Source organism: Hylobates moloch, unplaced genomic scaffold (genome assembly GCF_009828535.3).
Source record: "Hylobates moloch isolate HMO894 unplaced genomic scaffold, HMol_V3 SCAFFOLD_6, whole genome shotgun sequence".
NCBI classification, from domain to species: domain Eukaryota; kingdom Metazoa; phylum Chordata; class Mammalia; order Primates; family Hylobatidae; genus Hylobates; species Hylobates moloch.
In genome coordinates, this window is record NW_026652281.1 from 280,797 (window position 1) to 303,121 (window position 22,325).

A 22,325-nucleotide genomic window follows, 5' to 3' on the forward strand; every position below is an offset into this window, starting at 1 on the left:
CTCGTGATCCGCCCGCCTCGGCCTCCCAAAGTGCTGGGATTACAGGCGTGAGCCACCGCGCCCGGCCTTCTATGTTGTTTTCTTCTTGTTTTTTTTTTTAAACAATTAATCTCACTTGAGCATGAAAAACTGTTTTACAAAAGACAGAAGATACTCGGGAGGCTGAGGCAGGAGAATTGCTTGAACCCAGGAGGCGGTGGTTGCAGTGAGCAGAGATCACGCCACTGGACTCCCCCCGGGGCAACAAGAGTGTAGATCTAAAAAAAAAAAAAAAAAAAAAAAAAGGCCGGGCGTGGTGGCTCACGCCTGTAATCCCAGCACTTTGGTCGGCTGAGGTGAGTGAATCATGAGGTCGGGAGTTTGAGACCATCCTGGCCAACATGGTGAAACCCCATTTCTACTAAAAATACAAAAATTAGCCGGGCGTGGTGGCGGGCGCCTGTAGTCCCAGCTACTTGAGAGGCTGAGGCAGGAGAATTGCTTGAACCTGGGGGGCGGAGGTTGCAGTGAGCCAATATCACACCACTGCACTCCAGCCTGATGACAGAGAGAGATCGTGCCACTGCACTCCAGCCTGGGCAACACAGCGAGACCCCGTCTCAAAAAAATAAAATAAAATAAAATAAAATGAACAAAAGCAAACAAACAAAGAAAACTAAAATGGCAGTAGAAAGTGAAAACGTGAAGTTCCAGACATGACTTCAGGGCAGGTGAGTGGGAGAGGAAGGCCCTGCCCTGTGGTGAGGTTCGAGTTTTGGTCGGGTGGGGTTTCTGGGCACTGGTCACCAGGCTGATTTTTCCTGTTTGCACCTGAAGTCCTCTCCCTGACCCCGGCTCTGTGTCTGGGAGGCCGGCCCTGTAGACATCACCTGTGCTCCTCATCTGTCCAGCTGTGGAAGGAGGTAACACCACTGCCTCCACTTCTCCAGGCCGGACGCACCACGGGGACCCTCCCCACCCCGTGGCCTCCTCCACATCTACTCTCCGTGAACGGCGTTTCATCAAGTCCCTGCAGTTAAGCCTGCTGGGTATTTTATCTACCCTGCCTGCCCGAAACAACTGTGTAACTATATATGCTTTATAATTTACATTTTAAGATGCAGGTACGTTTTAATACACATCAAGTAATATTTGGAATTTTTTAAGAAGTACCTGGGCTTCCGAGCTGGCTAGTGGCACGACCATGGTTGCGGGTTCTGTAAGAGAAGAGAGAGTTAACGTATTTGTCAGCATCCCCAGGACCCCGATAAACACTGTGGTCCACCCACCTCCCCCTCAAGGACACACACCACAGCCCCAGTCTCCGCCGGAACACCAGAAAGCTCACAGCAGGCCCAGCCACTCTGTCATTTGGACGCACACCCATGAGGCCCATCTCGAGCTGGCTCTAAGCAGGACACCCAGGTACATGGGCCGGGAGAGCAAGGCAACCCCTGCTTGCAGAAGGATGATGGTCAGCTGGTGGACAGACCCCCAGTGCCCCACGCAGCAGCCCCTCCATGGTGACCACTCAGAGGCGAGTCAGGGCTGGAGAGCAGCCAACAGGTCCCACCATCTGTTCCGGGCACTGCAGGGGGCTGCCCCTAGGGAAACATGGCTGCAAGTAAGAGTGAAGGAGGAGGAGGAGGCGGCGGCCAGATGTGGTGGCTCACTCCTATAATCCCAGCACTTTGAGATGCCAAGCTGGGAGAACTGCTAGCAGCCAGTTCAAAACCAGCCTGGACAACATAGTAAGACCCTGTGGCTACAAAAAATTTTAAAATTACTTTGGGAGGGCCGGGCGCGGTGGCTCACGCCTGTAATCCCAGCACTTTGGGAGGCCGAGGCGGGCGGATTACAAGGTCAGGAGATCAGGGCCATCCTGGCTAACACAGTGAAACCCCGTCTCTACTAAAAATACAAAAAATTAGCCGGGCGTGGTGGCGGGCACCTGTAGTCCCAGCTACTTGGGAGGCTGAGGCAGGAGAATGGCGTGAACCCAGGAGGCACAGCTTGCAGTCAGCCGAGATTGCACCACTGCACTCCAGCCTGGGCAACAGAGCGAGACTCTGCCTCACACAAAAAAAACTTACTTTGGGAGGCCAAGGTGGGTGGACCACTTGAGGCTAGCAGTTCAAGACCAGCCTGACCAATATGATGAAACCCTATCTCTACTAAAAGTACAAAATACAAAAATGAGCCAGGCACGGTGGAGACCTGTAATCCCAGCTACTCAGGAGGCTGAGGTGTGAGAATCGCTTGAACCCGGGAGGCGGAGGCTGCAGGTGGAGGCCGACCCAAGATCATGACACTGCACTTCAGCTTGGGCAACAGAGCATGACTGCATCTCAAAAAATATATAAAAATAAAAATAAAAAAATTAGCCAGGCGTGGTAGCAGGTGCCCGTAGTCCCGCTACTTGGGAGGACCTCTTGAGCCCAGGAGGTTGAGGTTGCTGTGAGCCAAGATTGCACCAGTGCACTCCAGCCTGGGCGACACAGCGAGACCCTGTCTCAAAAAAAAAGAAGGCCAGGCACGGCAGCTCATGCCTGTAATCTTAGCACTTTGAGGGGCCACAGCGAGTGGATCACTTAAGATTACGAGTGTGAGACCAGCCTGGGCCACATAGCGAAATCTCATCTCTCCAAAAAGTACATAAAAATAGCTGGGCATGGTAGTGCATGTCTGTAGTCCTAGCTACTCGGGAGACTGAGGTGGGAGGATCACTTGAGCCTGAGGGGTGGAGGTTGCAGTGAACCAAGATCACACCACTGCGTGCCAGCCTTGGCAACAGAATCAGACCTGTCTCAAAAAAAAAAAAAAAAAAAAGCTGGGCACAGTGACTCATGCGTGTAATCCCAGCACTTTGGGAGGCCAAGGTGGGCGGATCACAAGGTCCTGAGATTGAGACCATCCTGGCCAACATGATGAAACCCCGTCTCTACTAAAAATACAAAAATTATCTGGGCGTGGTGGCAGGTGCCTGTAATTCCAGCTACTCCGGAGGCTGAGGCAGGAGAATTGCGTGAACCCGGGAGGCGGAGGTTGCAGTGAGCCGAGATCGCACCACTGCACTCCAGCCTGGGCGACAAAGCAAGACTCCGTTTTCAAAAAAAAAAAAACTGGCATCAAGGCAGCAGCTCCATCCATCAAGGCACGTCTTCAGGAAAGACCCCGTGGTCTGAAGTGAGACACACCACCTGCCTAGGACTGAGGTTATGCACCCGGAAATCACAGCAGTCAGATGAGAAACACCAGGTCAGAGGGAGAGACAGACTGTGCAGAGCAGGTAAGTCAGCATCTGACCGAGACCCCCCGATTTGGAGATGTTCCCCCAAGACTGTTTATGCCTGTCTGAGAGAACCACAGTCCGAGTGGAAATGCAGGTGGAAGCTGGAATCACGCATTTCGTTTATTAACCCTGGCCCTGAGGGAGGCCAGGGAGCGAACCTGCCTTTTGCAGGTGCCGACTTACAACTCTGGAGCTGGTTGCTCCCCTTCCCATTTCGCAGATGAGGAAACAGAGACCCGGAGGACGAATATGTTTCCTCCAAGGTATCAAGGCTGATAAGTGCCAGGAGTGGGGCCAGGCCGTGGGGCCCCAGGGTCTGTGCTCCCCAACCCTCTTCCCCCCCGGGGTTCCCAAGATGCTGCGCCGGGTGAGATGCAAAAAATCCACCCGATTCTACAGCCTTCCTTGAACTGGACATGCAGGTGGAACCGTGCTAGAACAAGAGCTCCAGCTGCCTGAAATTCTTTCTGAAATGAGGTAAGATGTATATATGCATCTATATCTAAGCCATGAAATCGTCTGCTCAGTGGACCTGCTACCTCCGCAAATATTTTCAAAATGCCATCAAGAACCAGGAAGATTGCCAAAGATAAAGGGAGTATGATCCATTAACGTAATGGAAAGCAATCCACCCCTGCATCAATGGAGTTAATAAAACAATGAGTGGCCCACGGTGGGGGTCCCCAGGGCCTGGGCCGTCCTGGCCCGCGCTGGGCGTTCAGCACGTTCGCAGCTGTGATCGTTCGCAGCTGTGATTGGGCTGAGGCCATGGGAAGGTGGAAGACATGAGATCCAAACAAAGGTGCTCCCTGGAGAAGACCAGGGCCCTGTGGGGAAGGGCTGACTGGTGGCTGGCTGGCCCTTCAGTACATTCACAGACTAAGCCCACGTCAGGCGAGGTCCTCAGTGCATGGGAAGCTTCTGGCTGGAATAATTTTAATGTTTGTGCCTCTGGCTTAAATACTCCACAGGTTAACAAAAAAGTATCAAAATTAAATGTTCACGGCGGGCGCGGTGGCTCACGCCTGTAATCCCAGCACTTTGGGAGGCCAAGGCGGGTAGATCACCTGAGGTCAGGAGTTCGAGACCAGTCTGGCCAACATGGCAAAACCTCGTTTCTACTAAAAATATAAAAATTAGCCGGGCGTGGTGGCACATGCCTATAATCCCAGCTACTCGGGAGGCTGAGAGAGGACAATCGCTTGAACCCAGGAGGTGGAGGTTGCAGTGAGCCAAGATGGTGCCACCGCACTCCAGCCTGGGCAATAGAGTGAGACTCCGTCACAAAAAAAAAAAAAAAAAATTACGTGTTCATGAATCATGTATTTAAGCTGCGAAGATTTGGGGTGTCTCTGGGTTCTGAGATGAGAGATTATCTGAGGGACATTTGGAGGCTGACAGAGACCTTGTAGTCAGAGCCCGAGCCTAGGATGTTATAAAACTAGATGTTAAAAAGTTATTTACTGTGGGGCGCGGTGGCTCATGCCTGTAATCCCAGCACTTTGGGAGGTCGAGGTGGGCGGATCACCTGAGGTCGGGAGTTGGAGACCAGTCTGACCAACATGCAGAAACCCCATCTCTACTAAAAACACAAAATTAGCCGGGCGTGGTGTCGCATGCCTGTATGCCCAGTGACTCAGGAGGCTGAGGGAGGAGAATCGCTTCAACCTGGTAGGTGGAGGTTGCAGTGAGCCAAGATCACGCCACTGCACACCAGCCTGGGTAACAAGAGCAAAACTCCATCTCAAAAAAAAAAATTATTTACCGTGGCCTCTATCTGCACGGACATCCCACAAAGGTTGGTGCCATGATTCCCTCGTTACAGATGAGGAAATCGAGGCTCAGGCAGGTTGAGAAACTCACCCAAGACCATACCCCTAATAAATGGGGCAACTGGGTCACCCAGCATGGCCAGACCACAGCAAGCAACCCAGCCGAGCACCCAGGTATAAGTGCACACAGAGCTACTACAACCACGTCACCAACGTGGCCACAGAGCTGCCACAACCACGTCACCAACGTGGCCACAGAGCTGCCACAACCACGTCACCAACGTGGCCACATGGGGTGATGCAAACCACCTTTTGCTTATCTAAAAAATTCTCTCCAGGGTGGAGCAGATGGGGGCAGTGAGGACCCGAGAGTTCTCATCAAGTCTATTAGTGCCACGCTGAGGCGGGAGCCAGAACCAGGTCACCTGGTTTCCACCCACCGCTAGGAGCTAAGAGCCTATTTCTCCCTGCAGGGAAGCACAGCCGCAGTGAGAGAAGAAAAGCCACCTGGGTTTCTTTTTCCTTTTTTTTTTTTTCTGAAACAAGGTGTTGCTCTGACACCCAGGCTGGAGTGCAGGGGTGTAACCATGACTCATTGCAGCCTTGACTTCCTGGGCTCAGGAGATCCTCCTGCCTCAGCCTCCCAAAGTACTGGGAGTACAGGTGTGAGCTACTGCACCTGACTCAGATTTCTTTTGTGTAAAATAACAAATGAGTAGAACAAAGATGCTAGGGAGTCTTCTTTGAAACAATCCTGTGTGTGCTTGTAAAAGATGACAGGTTTCAGCCGGGTGCGGTAGCTCACGCCTGTAATCCCAGCACTTTAGGAGGCCGAGGCGGGCGGATCACGAGGTCAGGAGATCGAGACCATCTTGGCTAACACGGTGAAACTCCGTCTCTAATAAAAACACAAAAAATTAGCCATGCCTGGTGGCAGGCGCCTGTAGTCCCAGCTACTCGGGAGGCTGAGACAGCAGAATGGCTTGAACCCGGGAGGTGGAGCTTGCAGTGAGCCGAGATCGCGCCACTGCACTCCAGCCTAGGCGACAGAACGAGACTCCGACTCAAAAAAAAAAAAGATGACAGATTTCATTTGGAAGAGAGATGTCTGTGGGACATTTGCCGCCTACAGCTCCCTCGGCAGCTTCGAGAGGAAGGTCATCCCACACTGCAGGGAGGTGGGTGGTGGACGGAGGTTACCAGGCAGCCTCAGCCTCCATCTGCCTGGGAGCGTCAGCCCAGCCAGACAAGGGGTTTGGTGGGAGGAGGTCGGATCCTGACCAACCTGTGGCTATTGGCGCTGGGTGTCTTGCCCCTGTGACCTCACTTCCTCACCTGCAGGACAGAGATGACTCCTGCTCAATCTCACGCATGGTGTTACCTCGAATAACAAGTCAGGCGGCAGGCACACAGGCATGATCATCAGTGACAATGGCAGTGAGGCCACCAGGGCCCCCTGGCCAGGCTCGGCCCAAGGGTGCCCTGCCCTGGACTCTCTTAGGCTTGGGGTCAGGACAGAGATGGCTCTGGGGGAGCCCATGCTCTCTGCATGGGAAGGGGTACGACTTCCCTTTTCACCCCACCCCCAGAGGAAGATCCCACACATCTTGAGGAGGCCACAGCATTTGGCTACATCCGGCCCAACCCCCACGCGTGGCCCCTGCTTAAACGCTGACTGACAGTGAATGAAGCCATCTCTGATCTGTCCCACGTCGAGGGGTTTCCTGCTTCCCAGGTCTCAGAAGCACCAGGGCCAGGGCAGACAGGGGGACGCAGCACACCCATTGCTGGTGGACGCACGAACTGGTAACAGTCCAAAGCAGGCACCCTGCAGCAACTTTCAAATCACGCGCCGCCCCCCCACACCCACCGCCAACACTCCTGGAAGGTACAGGCACCTGGCCACACACTCACGACATCCCTCCTAAGAGGTTTTTTTTGAGACAGAATCTCGCTCTGTCACCAAGGCTGGAGTGCAGTGGCATGATCTCTGCTCACTGCAAGCTCTGCCTCCCAGGTTCATGCCATTCTCCTGCCTCAGCCTCCCAAGTAGCTGAGACTACAGGCGCCCGCCACCACGCCGGGCCAATTTTTTGTATTTTTAGTAGAGACACGGTTTCACCGTGTTAGCCAGGATGGTCTTAATCTCCTGACCTCGTGATCCGCCCACCTCGGCCTCCCAAAGTGCTGGGATTATAGGCGTGAGCCACAGCGCCTGGCCCCCTCCTAACAGTTTAACACTCAAAACACAGATGTGTCCACTTGAGACACGTCTGTAAATTCAGCACTCTGGGAGGCCGAGGCAGGTGGATCACCTGAGGTAAAGGGTTCAAGACCAGCCTGGCCAACATGGTGAAACCCCATCTCTACTAGATTGCACACGGGGACACTGGGCAGCCATGAAAGAGAACGAGAGCCCTTTGTGCGGAGAAAACCCAAGACCCACACTGAGGGAAAGAGAGGACAGCCCCTGAGTTCAGGAGGAGACAGAGCCACCTGCCTGCTGCACAGACAAAAAACACTCCAGGGCCGGGTGCGGTGGCTCACGCTTGTAATCCCAGCACTTTGGGAGGCCGAGGCGGGCGGATCACGAGGTCAGGAGATCGAGACCACGGTGAAACCCCGTCTCTACTAAAAATACAAAAAATTAGCCGGGCGTGGTGGCGGGCGCCTGTAGTCCCAGCTACTCGGAGAGGCTGAGGCAGGAGAATGGCATGAACCCGGGAGGTGGAGCTTGCAGTGAGCCGAGATTGCGCCACTGCACTCCAGCCTGGGCGACAGAGCAAGACTCCGTCTCAAAAACAAAAAAACAAAAAAACAAAAAACACTCCCACCCCTGGCTGCTGGACACCCTTCATTGCACTCTGCACTTTGATTTGGAGCATGTGGATGTGCGAGTGTCAGGAAATCAAGGTGTGAGAGTGATCAAGCCCGCAGCACCCACGTCAGTCTTAGAATTCAGGGTGGGGGCCCGGTGGCCTGGAGCAAACACAGATGTGCTGTCCAACAGCCTGTGTGGCTTCCTTGCTTCCCTGGTTCCCGCTGATGAAACAGAGACATCGCCTACCATAAGAGTTATTGTAGGCCGGGCACGGTGGCTCACGCCTGTCATCCCAGCACTTTGGGAGGCCGAGGCAAGCGGATCACCTGAGGTAAGGGGTTCAGGACCAGCCTGGCCAACATGGTGAAACCCCATCTCTACTAAAAATACAAAAATTAGGCCGGGCGCGGTGGCTGACGCTTGTAATCCCAGCACTTTGGGAGGCCGAGGCGGGCGGATCACGAGGTCAGGAGATCAAGACCACGGTGAAACCCCGTCTCTACTAAAAATAAAAACATTAGCCGGGCGTGGTGGCGGGCGCCTGTAGTCCCAGCTACTCGGAGAGGCTGAGGCAGGAGAATGGCGTGAACCCGGGAGGCGGAGCTTGCAGTGAGCCGAGACTGCGCCACTGCACTCCAGCCTGGGTGACAGAGCGAGACTCTGTCTCAAAAATAAATAAATAAATAAATAAATAAAAATAAAAATACAAAAATTAGCCGGGCGTGGTGGCGGGAGCCTGTAGTCCCAGCTACTCAGGAGGCTGAGGCAGGAGAATGGCATGAACCCGGGAGGTGGAGTTTGCAGTGAGGTGAGATTGCACCACTGCACTCCAGCCTCGGCAATATGGTAAGACCCCTTTTTTTGTCTCTTAAAAATACAAAAAAAAAAAAAATAGCTGAGCGTAGTAGCGTTTGCCTGTGGTCCCAGTTACTCTGGAGGCGGAGGTGGGAGGGTCATTTGACCCCCGCAGGGGGAGACTGCAGTGAGCCGAGGCACTCCTGGGCGACAGAGCAAGACTTGTCTCAAAAAAAACAAAAAAAGCAGCTGCTGAGAGCAGGCAAATGGAAGCCCAGAGGGAGAAACGCCCTCATGAAACCAGGGAGTCTGTTTGTTTAGCAAACAGAGCGTGCTCTTTGGGTCAGAGGGAACCACGTGGTTGAGCCGTGGGCTTCCGCTTGCATTTCACTTCCGCCAGTGCCGTCTCAGAGGGCGGTGGCTGATCCCTGGCTGAGAGCAACCCACTTCTTCCTTAAACTCACACGCCCCCCGCACGGGGCGTCCTCCCAGGATGCCAGGCATCAATGTGTGCGGAGACCCGACTCGGGGAGGTGTGTGTTGGCCACAGAACTGCCCTCAGCTGTGCTCCCGGGTCCCCCACTTCTCGGCTCCTGCAGGGATCCCGACCCAGCCCCTGCCTGGCGTGTCTCAAGTCTTGAGATGAGCCCTAAGGGGACCCCACCGCTGGTCACAGCAGAAAGGCAGCAGCTGAGAGGTGACAGCGTCAGATGCTACCTCAGAGGGTGCCCTCTCTCTTGGCTAATAAGCACCCCTGTCACATGCGCCTCACGATGCGGCTATGCCATTAATCCCAGTCCAAGAGGTCCAGAGAGGGTGAGGAACTGGCCCAAGGCCACCCAGCTGAGTCTGACCCTGGGCCCAGCCTTGGCTCCAGGGCTGACATGGGGACCTGGACTCTTCCCCCTCACCACCATCCGAGTCCCCTGAGAGGGGGAGTGCCTCACTCCTGCAGCAGCAGACCAGGGAACTTGTTACAGATGCGGATTCTCAGGCTGACTTGGGAAGGTCAGAGTCAGATGTTCCAGGGCAGGACTCGGATCTGGATTTAACAGGCCCGACAACGGAGCCTCGAGTCCTGCTCGAGGGAGAAGACCTGCAATTCCAGAACCCAGCGATGGGCCAGGCACGGGCAGCTTTGGAAACACAGATTCCTGGTGCCTGCAAAGGCCTACAGAACTGGAATCTGGGTGCAGGATTTTTTTTTTTTTTAGCTGGAGTTTCAGCCATTACCCAGGCTGGAGTGCAATGGCGCGATCCTGGCTCACCACAACCTCCGCCTCCCGGGTTCAAGCGATTCTCCTGCCTCATCCTCCCGAGTAGCTGGGATTACAGGCATGCACCACTATGCCTGGCTAATTTTGTACTTTTTAGTAGAGATGGGGTTTCTCCATGTTGGTCAGGCTGGTCTTGAACTCCCGACCTCGGGTGATCTGCCTGCCTCGGCCTCCCAAAGTGCTGGGATGACAGGCGTGAGCCACCGTGCCAGGCCGGGGGATATTTTTCACAGCTCTCTGGGTGTGGTGAGACCTTCACAGCAGAAGTCAAGGTGGTTCTGGGTGAATGTACATTCAGGATTCTTGCATTTCACTGTATATAAATTTCACCTCAAAAGAAACAACTATAAACAAACGTAGGTGTCTGCTTAATACCACACAGGCTGAAGTATTTAGGGGAACTGTCCTACCCTGTCCTATCGTCCGCTACTTCCCTGAAATGCATTAAAATGAGATGGAAGGGAGGATGGAGAGAGACGCAAGGAAATACCTGGAGACACGGAGGAGGATCTGGAGGTGGGTGGTGGGTACTCCCTGAGATTCTCAACCCCCGGCCCGCCACAGTAGGCAGAATCACGGCCCCTAAAGCTGTCTGTGTTCTAACCCCAGAACCTGTGAGCGTGAACCGAGAGGAGCTTCAGCGGCAGGTGAGGGTTCGGGTGCTGACCCCTGACAAGGCAGATGTACCAAGGGGAGCTTAAGGTGGCAGGTGAGGGTCCGGGTGCTGACCCCTGACAAGGCAGATGTACCAAGGGGAGCTTAAGGTGGCAGGTGAGGGTCCGGGTGCTGACCCGACAGGTAGATCGTCCTGGGTTTCTGACCTCTTAAACTGTAAGAGAATAACCTATGTTTGTTTTGTTTTTGTTTTTGAAATGGAGTCTCACTGTGTCGCTCAGGCTGGAGCGCAGTGGCGCAATTTCGACTCACTACAACCTCCACCTCCCAGGTTCAAGAGATTCTCCTGCCTTAGCCTCCTAAACAGCTGGGACTACAGACGCCCACCACCAAGCCCAGCAAATTTTTGTATTTTTAGTAGAGACAGGATTTCATTATGTTGGCCAGGCTGTTCTCAAACTCCTGACCTCATTTGATCCGCCGGCCTCAGCCTCCCAAAGTGCTGGGATTACAGGTGTGAGCCACCGCATCCGGCCCATACACTCCTTTAACTATTCCCACGCACTCCTCCTGCTCCTTAGTCCCAGAGAGACACACGCGCTGGAATGAAGGGGTCTTCGGAATGAGGAGGAGAGGAGCCAGGCAAGGCTGGGCCCTTCCTCCAGGTGTCCTCGACTTCCCTGGCACGAGCTGATTTGCCTAATTACCAGGTGTGTTTCCAGCCCGCCTTCGTCCTAAACCCGGCCTCAACCCTATCCGCCCTCAGAGGAGTCAGAAGGAACGATCAGAGCCGAAAGCTTCTGTCTTCCTGTGCTGAGACCCACTGGTATGTTTGCTTAAATGGGCCGCATCCCAGAACCAGACCAACCAGTCCCTACAGGCTGTGGGAGCCAGCTCTCACCAGCACCCCAATACCCCTGCTGCTGAATTAGAAAGACATAGCAGACTCTTTCCTATCTGGGGCAGACAAACTACTCTGTGTGGACATCAGGCTGGTGGTGAGTCGGTGTACGAGGGCCTGGAAGGTGGCAGTGAGGATGGGGCCACGTCCCCACCATTAACCAAATCTCAACAGTAGCACAGGGACCCCACGCCTTTGCTCAAAAGCACAAGGCAGAACTTGCAAGAGCTGCCCAAGCCAGGGCTCAGCGAACAGTCACATGGGCTATGCTTAAGGGGCGTCTGCGACGGCCAACCGCGAGCGCGGGCAGGTTCACAGATGTCTCCATAAAGAAAACAGGCTTGCTGCAGGACTGCCTTCCTGTGAGGTAATCCTTGCTCAGAGGTGAGACTATATCGGGAATGCCATCTACAAACAAACGCCAGCTCACAGAGACACACCCAGCTCACGCCCACACCCACACACAGCGGCCAGCCTCCTTCCCGCTTTCTACACGGGAGGGTTCACGGATGGAGGTCATTTTACATCACAGGGAAACACGCCCCGGAGGAGTGCCCAGCCCCCACCGGGTGCACTTTGCAGAATCCCTCCCTGAGAATCCAGTCAGGATTCGCAGCCTGGACCCACACGTGCTGCTCCCCGAGGCGGGTCCCACGAGCGCAGAGGTGCGGATCCCTTGCTGCCACCCCCGCTGGCCAGTCCTTCCGGAGCCGGGCGTGCCCCAGGGGCTGCACAGACGTTAACAGCAGCGCTGCGGCTTGTCCCTCCCATTTCACAGAGAAGGAAACTGAGGAACAAAGGCGAAGCTTCTCAAGCCCAGCAGGCCGTAGGGGCCTGAGCTGAACCTGCCCAGGAGCCCAGCAGGCCATAGGGGCTGAGCTGAACCTGCCCCCGATTCCACCTGGGTGGCTGCTTTCCCTTTGTGGACTTGAGTCTTCTCATTTGTAAAATAGGAATCAAAACAGTGCCTTTGGCCGGGCGGGTGTGGTGGCTCACGCCTGTCATCCCAGCACTTTGGGAGGCTGAGGCCAACAGATCACGAGGTCAGGAGTTCGAAACCAGCCTGGCCAACATGGTGAAACCCCATCTCTACTAAAAACACAAAAAAATGGCCGGGTACGGTGGCTCATGCCTGTCATCCCAGCACTTTGGGAAGCTGAGGCAGGCGGATCACCTGAGGTCAGGAGTTCGAGACCAGCCTGGCCAACATGGTGAAACCCTATCTCTACTAAAAACACAAAAGTTAGCCGGGCATGGTGGCACATGCCTGTAATCCCAGCTACTCGGGAGGCTGAAGCAGGAGAATCACTTGAACCTGGGGAGGCGGAGGTTGCAGTGAGCTGAGATCACACCATTGCACTCCAGCCTGGGCAACAGAGCAAAACTCCATCTCAGAAAAAAAAAAAAAAAAATTAGCTGGGTTTGGTGGTGGGCGCCTGTAATCCCAGCTGCTTGGGAGGCTGAGGCAGGAGAATCCCTTGAACTCAGGAGGCTGAGGTTGCAGTGAGCCGAGATGGTGCCATTGCACTCCAGCCTGGGCGACAAGAGTGAAACTCTGTCTCAAAAAACAACAACAACAACAATAACAAAAAACAGGGCCCTTCATCAGAGGAGCAAACGAGAATGGAAGGGCACGGCTCAGCCCGGCTCCGCAAGCGCCCCTGGATGCTGAAACATGCCCACCTGTCAGGGGTGCCCGGCCTCATCTCCATACCATGCCTTGACTGAGTGCCCCTCTCAGCGTGCAATAGAAGCAGGGCCTGAGCTCCGAGGGTGCCCGGGGACAGTGAGGGCAGGTGACGCTGGCCGTGATGCCCCTCAGCTCTGGTGAGGAGTCAGGAAGCTGCTGACAGAAGCCACCTGGTTTAAGGAATGCATTCCAACCAGAAGTGTCCTGGCTTCCAGAGGGAGACACAGCAGGAGGAAAATATTATCTCCTCTGGAAGCAGAATTTCATCTTTCCAATCAGTTCTTGCTTTTCTCCAGCACAACTACAGACACCATCTCCAGAAAACAACTAAACACTCACGTGCACACGTTTGCAGAGTGCTATTTTAAAATAAAGGCAAGCTCACCAGACATCCTGGCCACCGAGGAGGCCCAGCCAGCCCACATCCAGCGGCAGAACAGGCAGGCTGGCTGTGGGCTCGAGGCCACGGTGTTCCTCGGAAAGGCAGACTCCAGCACAGACACACAAACGGGCTTCCGTGGGTGAAAAGGATGCCCCTTCACACAGGCCATAACCATAGGGTGCTTCCTGGGCCCAGAGCCCCTCTCTCGCCTCACGCGGGCACGCGCTGCCATCACTCTGCCTTGAGGAGGAATGGGAGCAAGAAGCTGGGGCCTGCACATCAGCACATCGTGGGATGGAGAGGGAACCACGGGAGGGAAGAGCTTTGCCCTCTGCAGAGCTCCAGACATGGACACGGTGCCCCGTGCTGCCTAGATCACTATGGATGTTTCTGTTTGGAACACAGGCCGCGAGATGAACGGGTTGGGAAGGCTTAGACATCTGGGAGTGTGCAGGGCTGCAAAACAGAACCCCAGAGCCAGTGCTCTAGGGGTGCCTTAGAGGCAGATGGCCTGAGAGCCAGGCAGAAGGGGGAGGGGCAGGAGCAAGGGCAGGAGATACCTGGAGGACCAGCAACGTGGGGCATCCTAGCGTAAAGAGCGGGGCCTGCCTGTGAAAAAGTTTAGCATCCAGGCCGGGTGTGGTGGTTCACGCCTGTAATCGCAGCACTTTGGGAGGCCAAGGCGGGCGGGTCACAAGGTCAGGAGATCGAGACCATCCTGGCTAACACGGTGAAACCCCGTCTCTACGAAAAATACAAAAAAATTAGCCGGGCGTGGTGGCGGGCGCCTGTAGTCTCAGCTACTCGGGAGGCCAAGGCAGGAGAATGGCGTGAACCAGGGAGGCGGAGCTTGCAGTGAGCCAAGATCGCACCACTGCACCCCAGCCTGGTGACAGAGCAAGACTCTGTCTCGAAAAAAAGAAAAAGGTTAGCATCCAAAGTTGACAAGAAAAAACATTCAAAAAATAGGGTCACATGTAAAGTGGCCAAGCAGGGTGAAGAGGGCAGGTGATGGAAGGAAGGGCCATCCCACCCACCTCGCACATGGACTACACAGACCCTCATTAGTACTGTGTCCAAGATGTATTTGAGAAACCAGCCAGCTGGGTGCGGTGGCTCACGCTTGTAATCCCAGCACTTTGGGAGGCAAAGGCAGGCGGATCACAAGGTCAGGAGATCGAGACCATCCTGGCTAACACAGTGAAACCCCGTCTCTACTAAAAATACAAAAAATTAGCCAGGCGTGGTGACGGGCGCCTGTAGTCCCAGCTACTCGGGAGGCTGAGGCAGGAGAATGGCGTGAACCCGGTAGGCGGAGCTTGCAGTGGGCCGAGATTGTGCCACTGCACTCCAGCCTGGGTGACAGAGTGAGACTCCGTCTCAAAAAAAAAAAAAAAAAAAAAAGCTTCTAAGCAGTTACAAAGTCTTCAGAGTATAGATTAAGAAGTCTCTTCTAGTCATTTCTTTCCTAATGTTAGCTTGGAAATGAGAAGTATGACTACTTGTATGCTAAAATAATATTATTCATCCTCCTAAATATGATTTAGTTTGTTGTTGGTTTTTTTCAAAGTTGTTTTACACACCTACTGCCCATATTCAGTTTGTGTGAGAGGGTGGGTACTGAAGACCCAAGGTTACAGGTTGAGAAATTCAACTGGCCTAAAAAACTGAGACTAAAATGCCAACAAGTGAGATGTGGATGTTTTCCTATTGATATTTACAGGCAGAAATAAATATGCATCTTTTAATGTATTTACTTGTCACTTAAGTCACAGAGAAAGGCTGGGTTGGCCACCTTTGAGGAGACAGCTGTAATAGATTTTTCTTAAACCTTCAAGAGACAGCAAGTCATAAACCTCATTCACCTTCATAAGACAGGGTTATGGACAGAAAACAAAGATCATATCAAATAAAAAATGAACTAGACCACAGGTGGGTACCGCCCCCTAAGGTCAACACAGTGCCCTGCCTGAACTTTGAACCCCAGCCAGGAACTGCTGCCGGGCTGTGAGGACCAGGAAGGGGCCACACCACCCAGGGATGGAGGTGGAGAGAATCAGATTAGTGCTCTGAGGACGGCTTGCACAGCACCAACAGGAAGCAGGCGGCTGGGCTCCCCGCACAGCTCAGACAGATGAGGAGCTCTGCATTCTAACCACTGGCAAACAGTTACCACTGTGTGCCTCGGTTTCCCCATCTTTACAGTCAGAGGGTCAGACCAACCAGGCTGCCTATTTACAGTCAGAGGGCAGAGGGTCAGACCAACCAGGCTGCCTACGGCCCCCTCCTGCTCTGCACTTATCTCCAGGGATGGGGTGAAGTCTAGGCACCCTTTCATAGAGGCTCTGTTAGCATGCAACCTTCTGGGCCCCATGCACCTGCCGTCTCAGCCCACCCTCTGGGCGGCAGTGGGCACAGCCCTGAGGGATGCCACACTGAATCTGAACGCTGCCACTGTCTGAGCGCCCGGGCGAGCCTGCGCCTTGGGTTTCTCCAGAGGGAGTAAAACCTCAGGGCCTGCTCTTGCTGTCACCTGTGTGGGATACTGCAAATGGCAGGAGTGTGGAGGCAGCTGGGGGGGGGCTCCAGGATGAGCAGGACCTGGTGAAGGAACAAGGGCGGGCTCTTGGGTGGGGCACAGCGGCCCCCACCCCGCGTGGCTCTGCCGCTTGCTTCTGTCTGGCCTTCCCCTGGCCCTTCCCGGTCCTCCACAGACGCCTGCTCATGCAGACCCACAGCTCTCAGGCCTGGAGACAGTCCAGCAAACACACAGCCTGCCTCTGCCCCCCGGCAGGGTACCAGCTTTTGGGGTGATATCACATGCTCCAAGCCAGCACTCCAGCTCTCCAGGGAAGAAATCACTTTCGGTTTTTTTTGTAAAGGGTAAATAATCACTTCAGCTCATCATTCTCACTAACTTCAAGTATCTTTCTAGGGCTTAATTGTTGGTTCTGGTTGATGGTTAAGAATAGAAACGCCAAGCAGGCTGTCCCCCCAACTTTACACACCCCTTCCTCTCCCAATTAAACTCAGGAATTTAGTGTCAGTTCAGACGCCAAGTGAGGCACAGCCCCCCACCGCCCATGCAGGAGAAAATGCCCCAAGGGGACGCTTCTGTCTCCCTTCCTGCTGAAGGCAGGGGAGGAGTCACCCCAGCAAAGGCCCAGCACCGTGCTCCCTGAGCCACCGGCCCAAGTCCCTCTCCCGGAGGAAGCCAGGCCACCGGGGAGCAGCCCGCCCCGCGCTGGGAGAGGCGTCAGGTGGGGGGGTCCAGGAGGGGAACGTCCAGGGCCGGGGAGGGAGAGGAAGGAGGGAGAGAAGGAGGAGGAAAGAAGGAGGGAAGGAGGGACGGAAACGGGGAGGGAGGGAGCTCCGGGTCCCGCAGAGAGGGGGGCCTCCCGCTCCAGAACCGGTCGCAGCCTCTCCGCCGGGCCATCCCCCACCCAGGAGGCGGGACGGACGCCCAAGACCGCGGTCCCCGCCGGCTGCCCCGCCCCCGGCCTCACCCGCGGCCTCGGGCTCCCGCGCCCCGACCGAGCCGTCCCCGCGCAGCAGGAGGTCCCCGGTATCCCGCAGGCGCCGGCCCGGCGAGCCCCGCAGCCCGCGGCAGCCCTGGAAGCACACGGCCCACGCCTGCTCCTCGTTGAGCGGCTGCTCGTAGGCCTTCAGCACCTCCTCCAGGGACAGCTCCCAGGGCTCCGGCCGCCCCGCGCCCGCCGCGTCGCCGCCGCAGCTGCCCGCCCGGGCCATGGCGGGGCCGTCATCGCCTCCCGCGCACCGGGCCCGCGTCCATGCAGCCGCGCCTTCCGCCGCGCAGGGTCAGCCTGGCCGCCCCGCCCCGCGCGAGCGCCTCAGGTGGGGGCGGGGCGGCGGCGGGGGCGGGGCGCGGCGGGGGCGGGGCGCGGCGGGGGAGGGGCGTAGATGGGTGAGGTGGGGGAGGGACGCGGGGGGGGCGGGGAGTGGAGGGCGCGCGGGGAGAGGCCTGGAGGGGGAGGCGTAAGGGGGAGAGGCCCGGAGGGGAAGGGCTGAGGGGGAGGGCGGGGCGCGGGCAGGTACGGAGAGGCTGGGGCTCAGGGCTGGGGACGCGGGGGCGCGGGGTCGAGGCCGGGGTGAGAACACTTCTGGGGTGCTGGGCAGGACCGGGGTGAGGGTTGGGGAGTGCAGACATGGGCCAGGGCCCGCGCGCTCGGACACGCGGTGACACCCCCGGCGCTCCCCCTCAGACCCAGACGGCCGATGCCCACGCAAGCCCAGGCCGGCATCCAGCAGGGGACACTGCGGTGACCGCGGGGAGCCTGGGAGGTTTGCCGCTGGGAACGCAGGAGGGAGCCGGGAGGAGCTGAGCAGACAAAGCCCGCAGTGGCCTCCCCTAGCCCCGGGCAAGGTGACCTCCGGGGGTTGTCGCAGGGTGGCTGGGGTGAGGGCGACTCCCCGCATCCGGCCTTCAGGTATGAAGCCCTTAATAAATGCCTCTGCCTAGCAGGGAATGTGCCTGCAGTGACGTCTCCAGGGTGTCCGTGAAAAATAAACACACACGGTTGGCCACTGATGGCCTGCATCGCATTTGGGGCGTGTTTGTATCTTCAGGCCGGGTCACTCCTGGAGACTGGGTGTTCGCCTGAGGGACGCAAAGGGAACTCGGTTGGGGCTCATCCCGAGGCCTCTCCATAGCTGTGCCAGATCTGAGTAACTGGGCAAGAAAATGCAGTTGGGGCATAAACGGTCCCAAGCCTGGGTGCTGCCAGTACCACCCGGGGGCATGAAATGCAGATCCCTGGGCTCCAGGGATGGAGATTCTGATGCAGGTCCGAGGTGAAACTTGGGGCACTTATATTTCCCTGGTCACCCAGGAGTTCTAGACCTGCCTGGACAACGTAGTCAGATCCCATCCCAGAAAAGAAGTCCCGCAATGATTTTTTTTTTCTTTTTTTTTTTAGAGACAAGGTCTCACCCAGGCTGAAGTGCAATGGTACAATCGTAGCTCACTATAACCTCAAATTCCTGGGCTCAAGTGATCCTCCCACCTCAGCTTCCTGAGTAGATGGGACTAAAGGCATGAACCACCACGCCCAGCTGATTTTTTAAATTTTTTGTAGAGATGGGATCTCACCATGTTGCCCAGGCTGGTCTTGAATTCCTGAGCTCAAGCAGTGCGGCCACCTTGGTCTCCCAAAGTACTGAGATTACAAGCGTGAGCAACTGCACCCAGTCCAGCTGTACTTTTCTTTTATTTTCCTTTCTTTTTTTTTTTTTTTTTGGAGAAGGAGTTTTGCTCTTATCGCCCAGGCTGGAGTGCAGTGGCGCGACCTTGGCTCACTGCAACCTCTACCTCCCGGATTCAAGCGATTCTCCTGCCTCAGCCTCAAAGTAGCTGGAATTACAGGTGCCTGCCACCACGCCCGGGTAATTTTTTGGGGGGTTTCACCATGTTGGCCAGGCTGGTCTCGAAATCCTGACCTCAGGTGATCCCCCTGCCTCAGCCTTCCAAGGTGCTGGGGTTACAGGCATGAGCCACGTCGCCTGGTCCAGCTGGACTTTTCTTTTTTTTTTTTTTTTTTTTTTTTTGAGACGGAGTCTTTCTCTGTCCCCCAGGCTGGAGTGCAGTGGCGCGATCTCGGCTCACTGCAAGCTCCGCCTCCCGGGTTCACGCCGTTCTCCTGCCTCAGCCTCCCGAGTAGCTGGGACTACAGGCGCCCGCCAACACGCCCGGCTAATTTTTTCGTATTTTTAGTAGAGACGGGGTTTCACCGTGTTAGCCAGGATGGTCTCGATCTCCTGACCTCGTGATCCGCCCGCCTCGGCCTCCCAAAGTGCTGGGATTACAGGCTTGAGCCACCGCGCCCGGCGACTTTTCATCTGTAAGCAGAAAGGAGTCTGATGAGGACGAATTGTGCCTAAAGTTTGTTTGTTTGTTTGTTTGTTTTGAGACAGAGTCTCCCTCTGTCGCCCAGGCTAGCGTGCAGTGACGTGATCTCGGCTCAGTGCAAGCTCCGCCTCCCAGGTTTACGCCATTCTCCTGCCTCAGCCTCCTGAGTAGCTGGGACTACAGGTGCCTGCCACTATGCTCAGCTAATTTTTTTGTATTTTTTTAGTAGAGACGGGGTTTCACTGTATTAGCCAGGATGGTCTCGGTCTCCTGACATCATGATCCACCCGCCTTGGCCTCTCAAAGTGCTGGGATTACAGGCGTGAGCCACTGTGCCCAGCCATGCCTAAAGTTTTTATAATCAATAGCGGGGCTACGTTCGCATCTTTCTTTGGTTCCCCCAGCTAAAACACAAACAAAAGTAACAGGAGTGGGCTGGGCACGGTGGCTCATGCGTGTAATCCCAGCACCTTGGGAGGCAGAGGCAACCCGATGGCTTGAACCCAGGAGTTCGAGACCTGCCTCGGCAACATGAGACCCTATCGCTACAAAACTCTAAAAACTTTAGCCAGGTGTGGTGGTATGTGCCTGTGGTCCCAGCTACTTGGGAGGGTAAGGCAGGAGGACCACTTGAGTCTGGGAGGTCGAGGCTGCAGTGGGCTGTGATTGCACCACTGCACTCCAGCCTGGGTGACAGTGAGACCCTGTCACTAGTAAATAGATGCATAAAGACTAATAGGCGCACTAGGGTTTTGCAGAAGGAAAATTGGAGATGAGCGGGGTGGGGATGGGGTGCCATGCCCTGAACACCGTGTACCACAAACCTGGCACTCAAGCAGATCTCCCGTCCTGATCTGTCCCTACCGCCCCTAGCATGGGTACCAACAACGGATGTTAGGAATCTCAAGTTCTGGCTCAGAAGAGCAGCAGCAGCAAACCTTCCATGAGGCATCTGATTACACAGGAGCAGCAATTTCTACATTCGTGGTAACCAAAGTCCCTGGCCCACACACTGCCAGGTGTGTGATGATGGGGAATTGTTCTCTGCTGACGTCTAAGGCTGATCCTTGGGCCCACACACAGGGTGGTTTCTCCCTTCAGAATGCATGGGGATAAAGACTTCCATTTGCAGCCGGGCACAGTGGCTCACTCCCATAATCCCAGCACTTTGGGAGGCCGAGGCGGACAGATCACGAGGTCAGGAGATCAAGACCATCCTGGCTAACATGGTGAAACCCCGTCTCTACTAAAAAATACAAAAAATTAGCTGGGAGTGGTGGCGGGCGCCTGTAGTCCCAGCTACTCCGGAGGCTGAGGCAGGAGAATGGTGTGAACCCAGGAGACGGAGCTTGCAGTGAGCCGAGATCGCGCCACTGCACTCCAGCCTGGGCGACAGAGCAAGACTCCATCTCAAAAAAAGGCCGGGCGCGGTGGCTCACGCCTGTAATCCCAGCACTTTCGGAGGCCAAGGCGGGTGGATCACGAGGTCAGGAGATCAAGACCATCCTGGCTACCACAGTGAAACCCCATCTCTACTAAAAATACAAAAAATTGGCTGGGCGAGGTGACGGGCGCCTGTAGTCCCAGCTACTCAGGAGGCTGAGGCAGGACAATGGCGTGAATCCCGGGGGGCGGAGCCTGCAGTGAGCAGAGATTGCGCCACTGCACTCCAGCCTGGGCGACACCCAGACTCTGTTTAAAGAAAAAAAACAGACTTCAATTTGCAACACCACTGAGTAGGTCTCACTGCTTCTTCCCAGAAGTCAAGGTGGGGGATGTTGCTCTCACCACGACTGGCCACCACCCCAGAGCACTCTTCAGACTTGCAGCCTCATCACTGCCACAGTGCAGCACTGGCCGTGGACATTTGAGGAGAAGATGGTAATTACCCTAATGGGAAGCTGGCTGGGGCACAAGGGGACCTTCTCTCTTCCTCAAAGGGCCTCAAGTGTCCCTTACCGACCACAAGGTTTTAGGATGTAATTTGTGAGCTCAGTCCTCCAGCCACTGCTGCATCCTGGCAAGGACTTAGTGCTGACTCACCTGGCTGAACAGTGACCCTTGAGGTCAGCTGAGTGGGGTACAGTGACCCTCTCTGAACTGGCATCCACCATCCTACCTGGGATCCCTATGGACTCACCAGCAGGACTTAGAACACTGAGATTTTACTGAAAAATTTTAAAAGTTAGGGCTGAGCATGGTGGCTCAAGCCTGTAATCCCAGCACTTTGGGAGGCCAAGGGGGTAGATCACGAGGTCAGGAGTTCGAGACCAGCCTGGCCAATATGGTGAAACTCCATCCCTACTAGAAAAATAATTTAAAAAAAAAATTAGCAGGGCATGGTGGCACATGCCTATAATCCCAGCTACTCGGGAGGCTGAGGCAGAAGAATTGCTTGAACCCGGGAGGCGGAGGTTGCAGTGAGCCGAGATTGCACCACTGCACTCCAGCCTGGGAAACAGAGCAAGAATCCATCTCAAAAAAAATAAAAATAAACAAATAAATAAATAAAACATGGCCAGGCATGGTGGCTCACACCTGCACACCTGTAATCCCAGCACTTTGGGAGGTCGAGGCAGGCGGATCACGAGGTCAGGAGATCAAGGCCATCCTGGCCAACACGGTGAAATCCTGTCTCTACTAAAAATACAAAAGGCTGGGCTTGGTGGCTCACGCCTGTAATCCCAGCACTTTGGGAGGCCGAGGCGGGCAGATCATGAGGTCAGGAGATCGAGACCATCCTGGCTAACACGGTGAAACCCTGTCTCTACTAAAAATACAAAAAAATTAGCCGGGCGTGGTGGCGGGCGCCTGTAGTCCCAGCTACTTGGGAGGCTGAGGCAGGAGAATGGCATGAACCTGGGAGGCAGAACTTGCAGTGAGCTGAGATTGTGCCACTGCACTCCAGCCTGGGCAACACAGCAAGACTCCGTCT

At 55.4% G+C, this 22,325-nt stretch overlaps 1 protein-coding gene across 1 annotated transcript in view; it reads right to left on the minus strand.

The window, feature by feature from the left end:
• SPIRE2 (spire type actin nucleation factor 2) overlaps positions 1-17,379 on the minus strand; it is a 42,283-nt gene extending 24,904 nt beyond the window's left edge. The window contains exons 1-2 of the mRNA XM_032156105.2: positions 17,031-17,379; positions 1,114-1,196 (exon numbers count right to left, since the gene is read on the minus strand). Coding sequence (XP_032011996.2) covers positions 1,114-1,196; positions 17,031-17,274 — 327 coding nt within the window. The 5' untranslated portion in view covers positions 17,275-17,379. The remainder of the gene's footprint in view (positions 1-1,113; positions 1,197-17,030) is intronic.
• Positions 17,380-22,325: the final 4,946 nt, after the last annotated feature.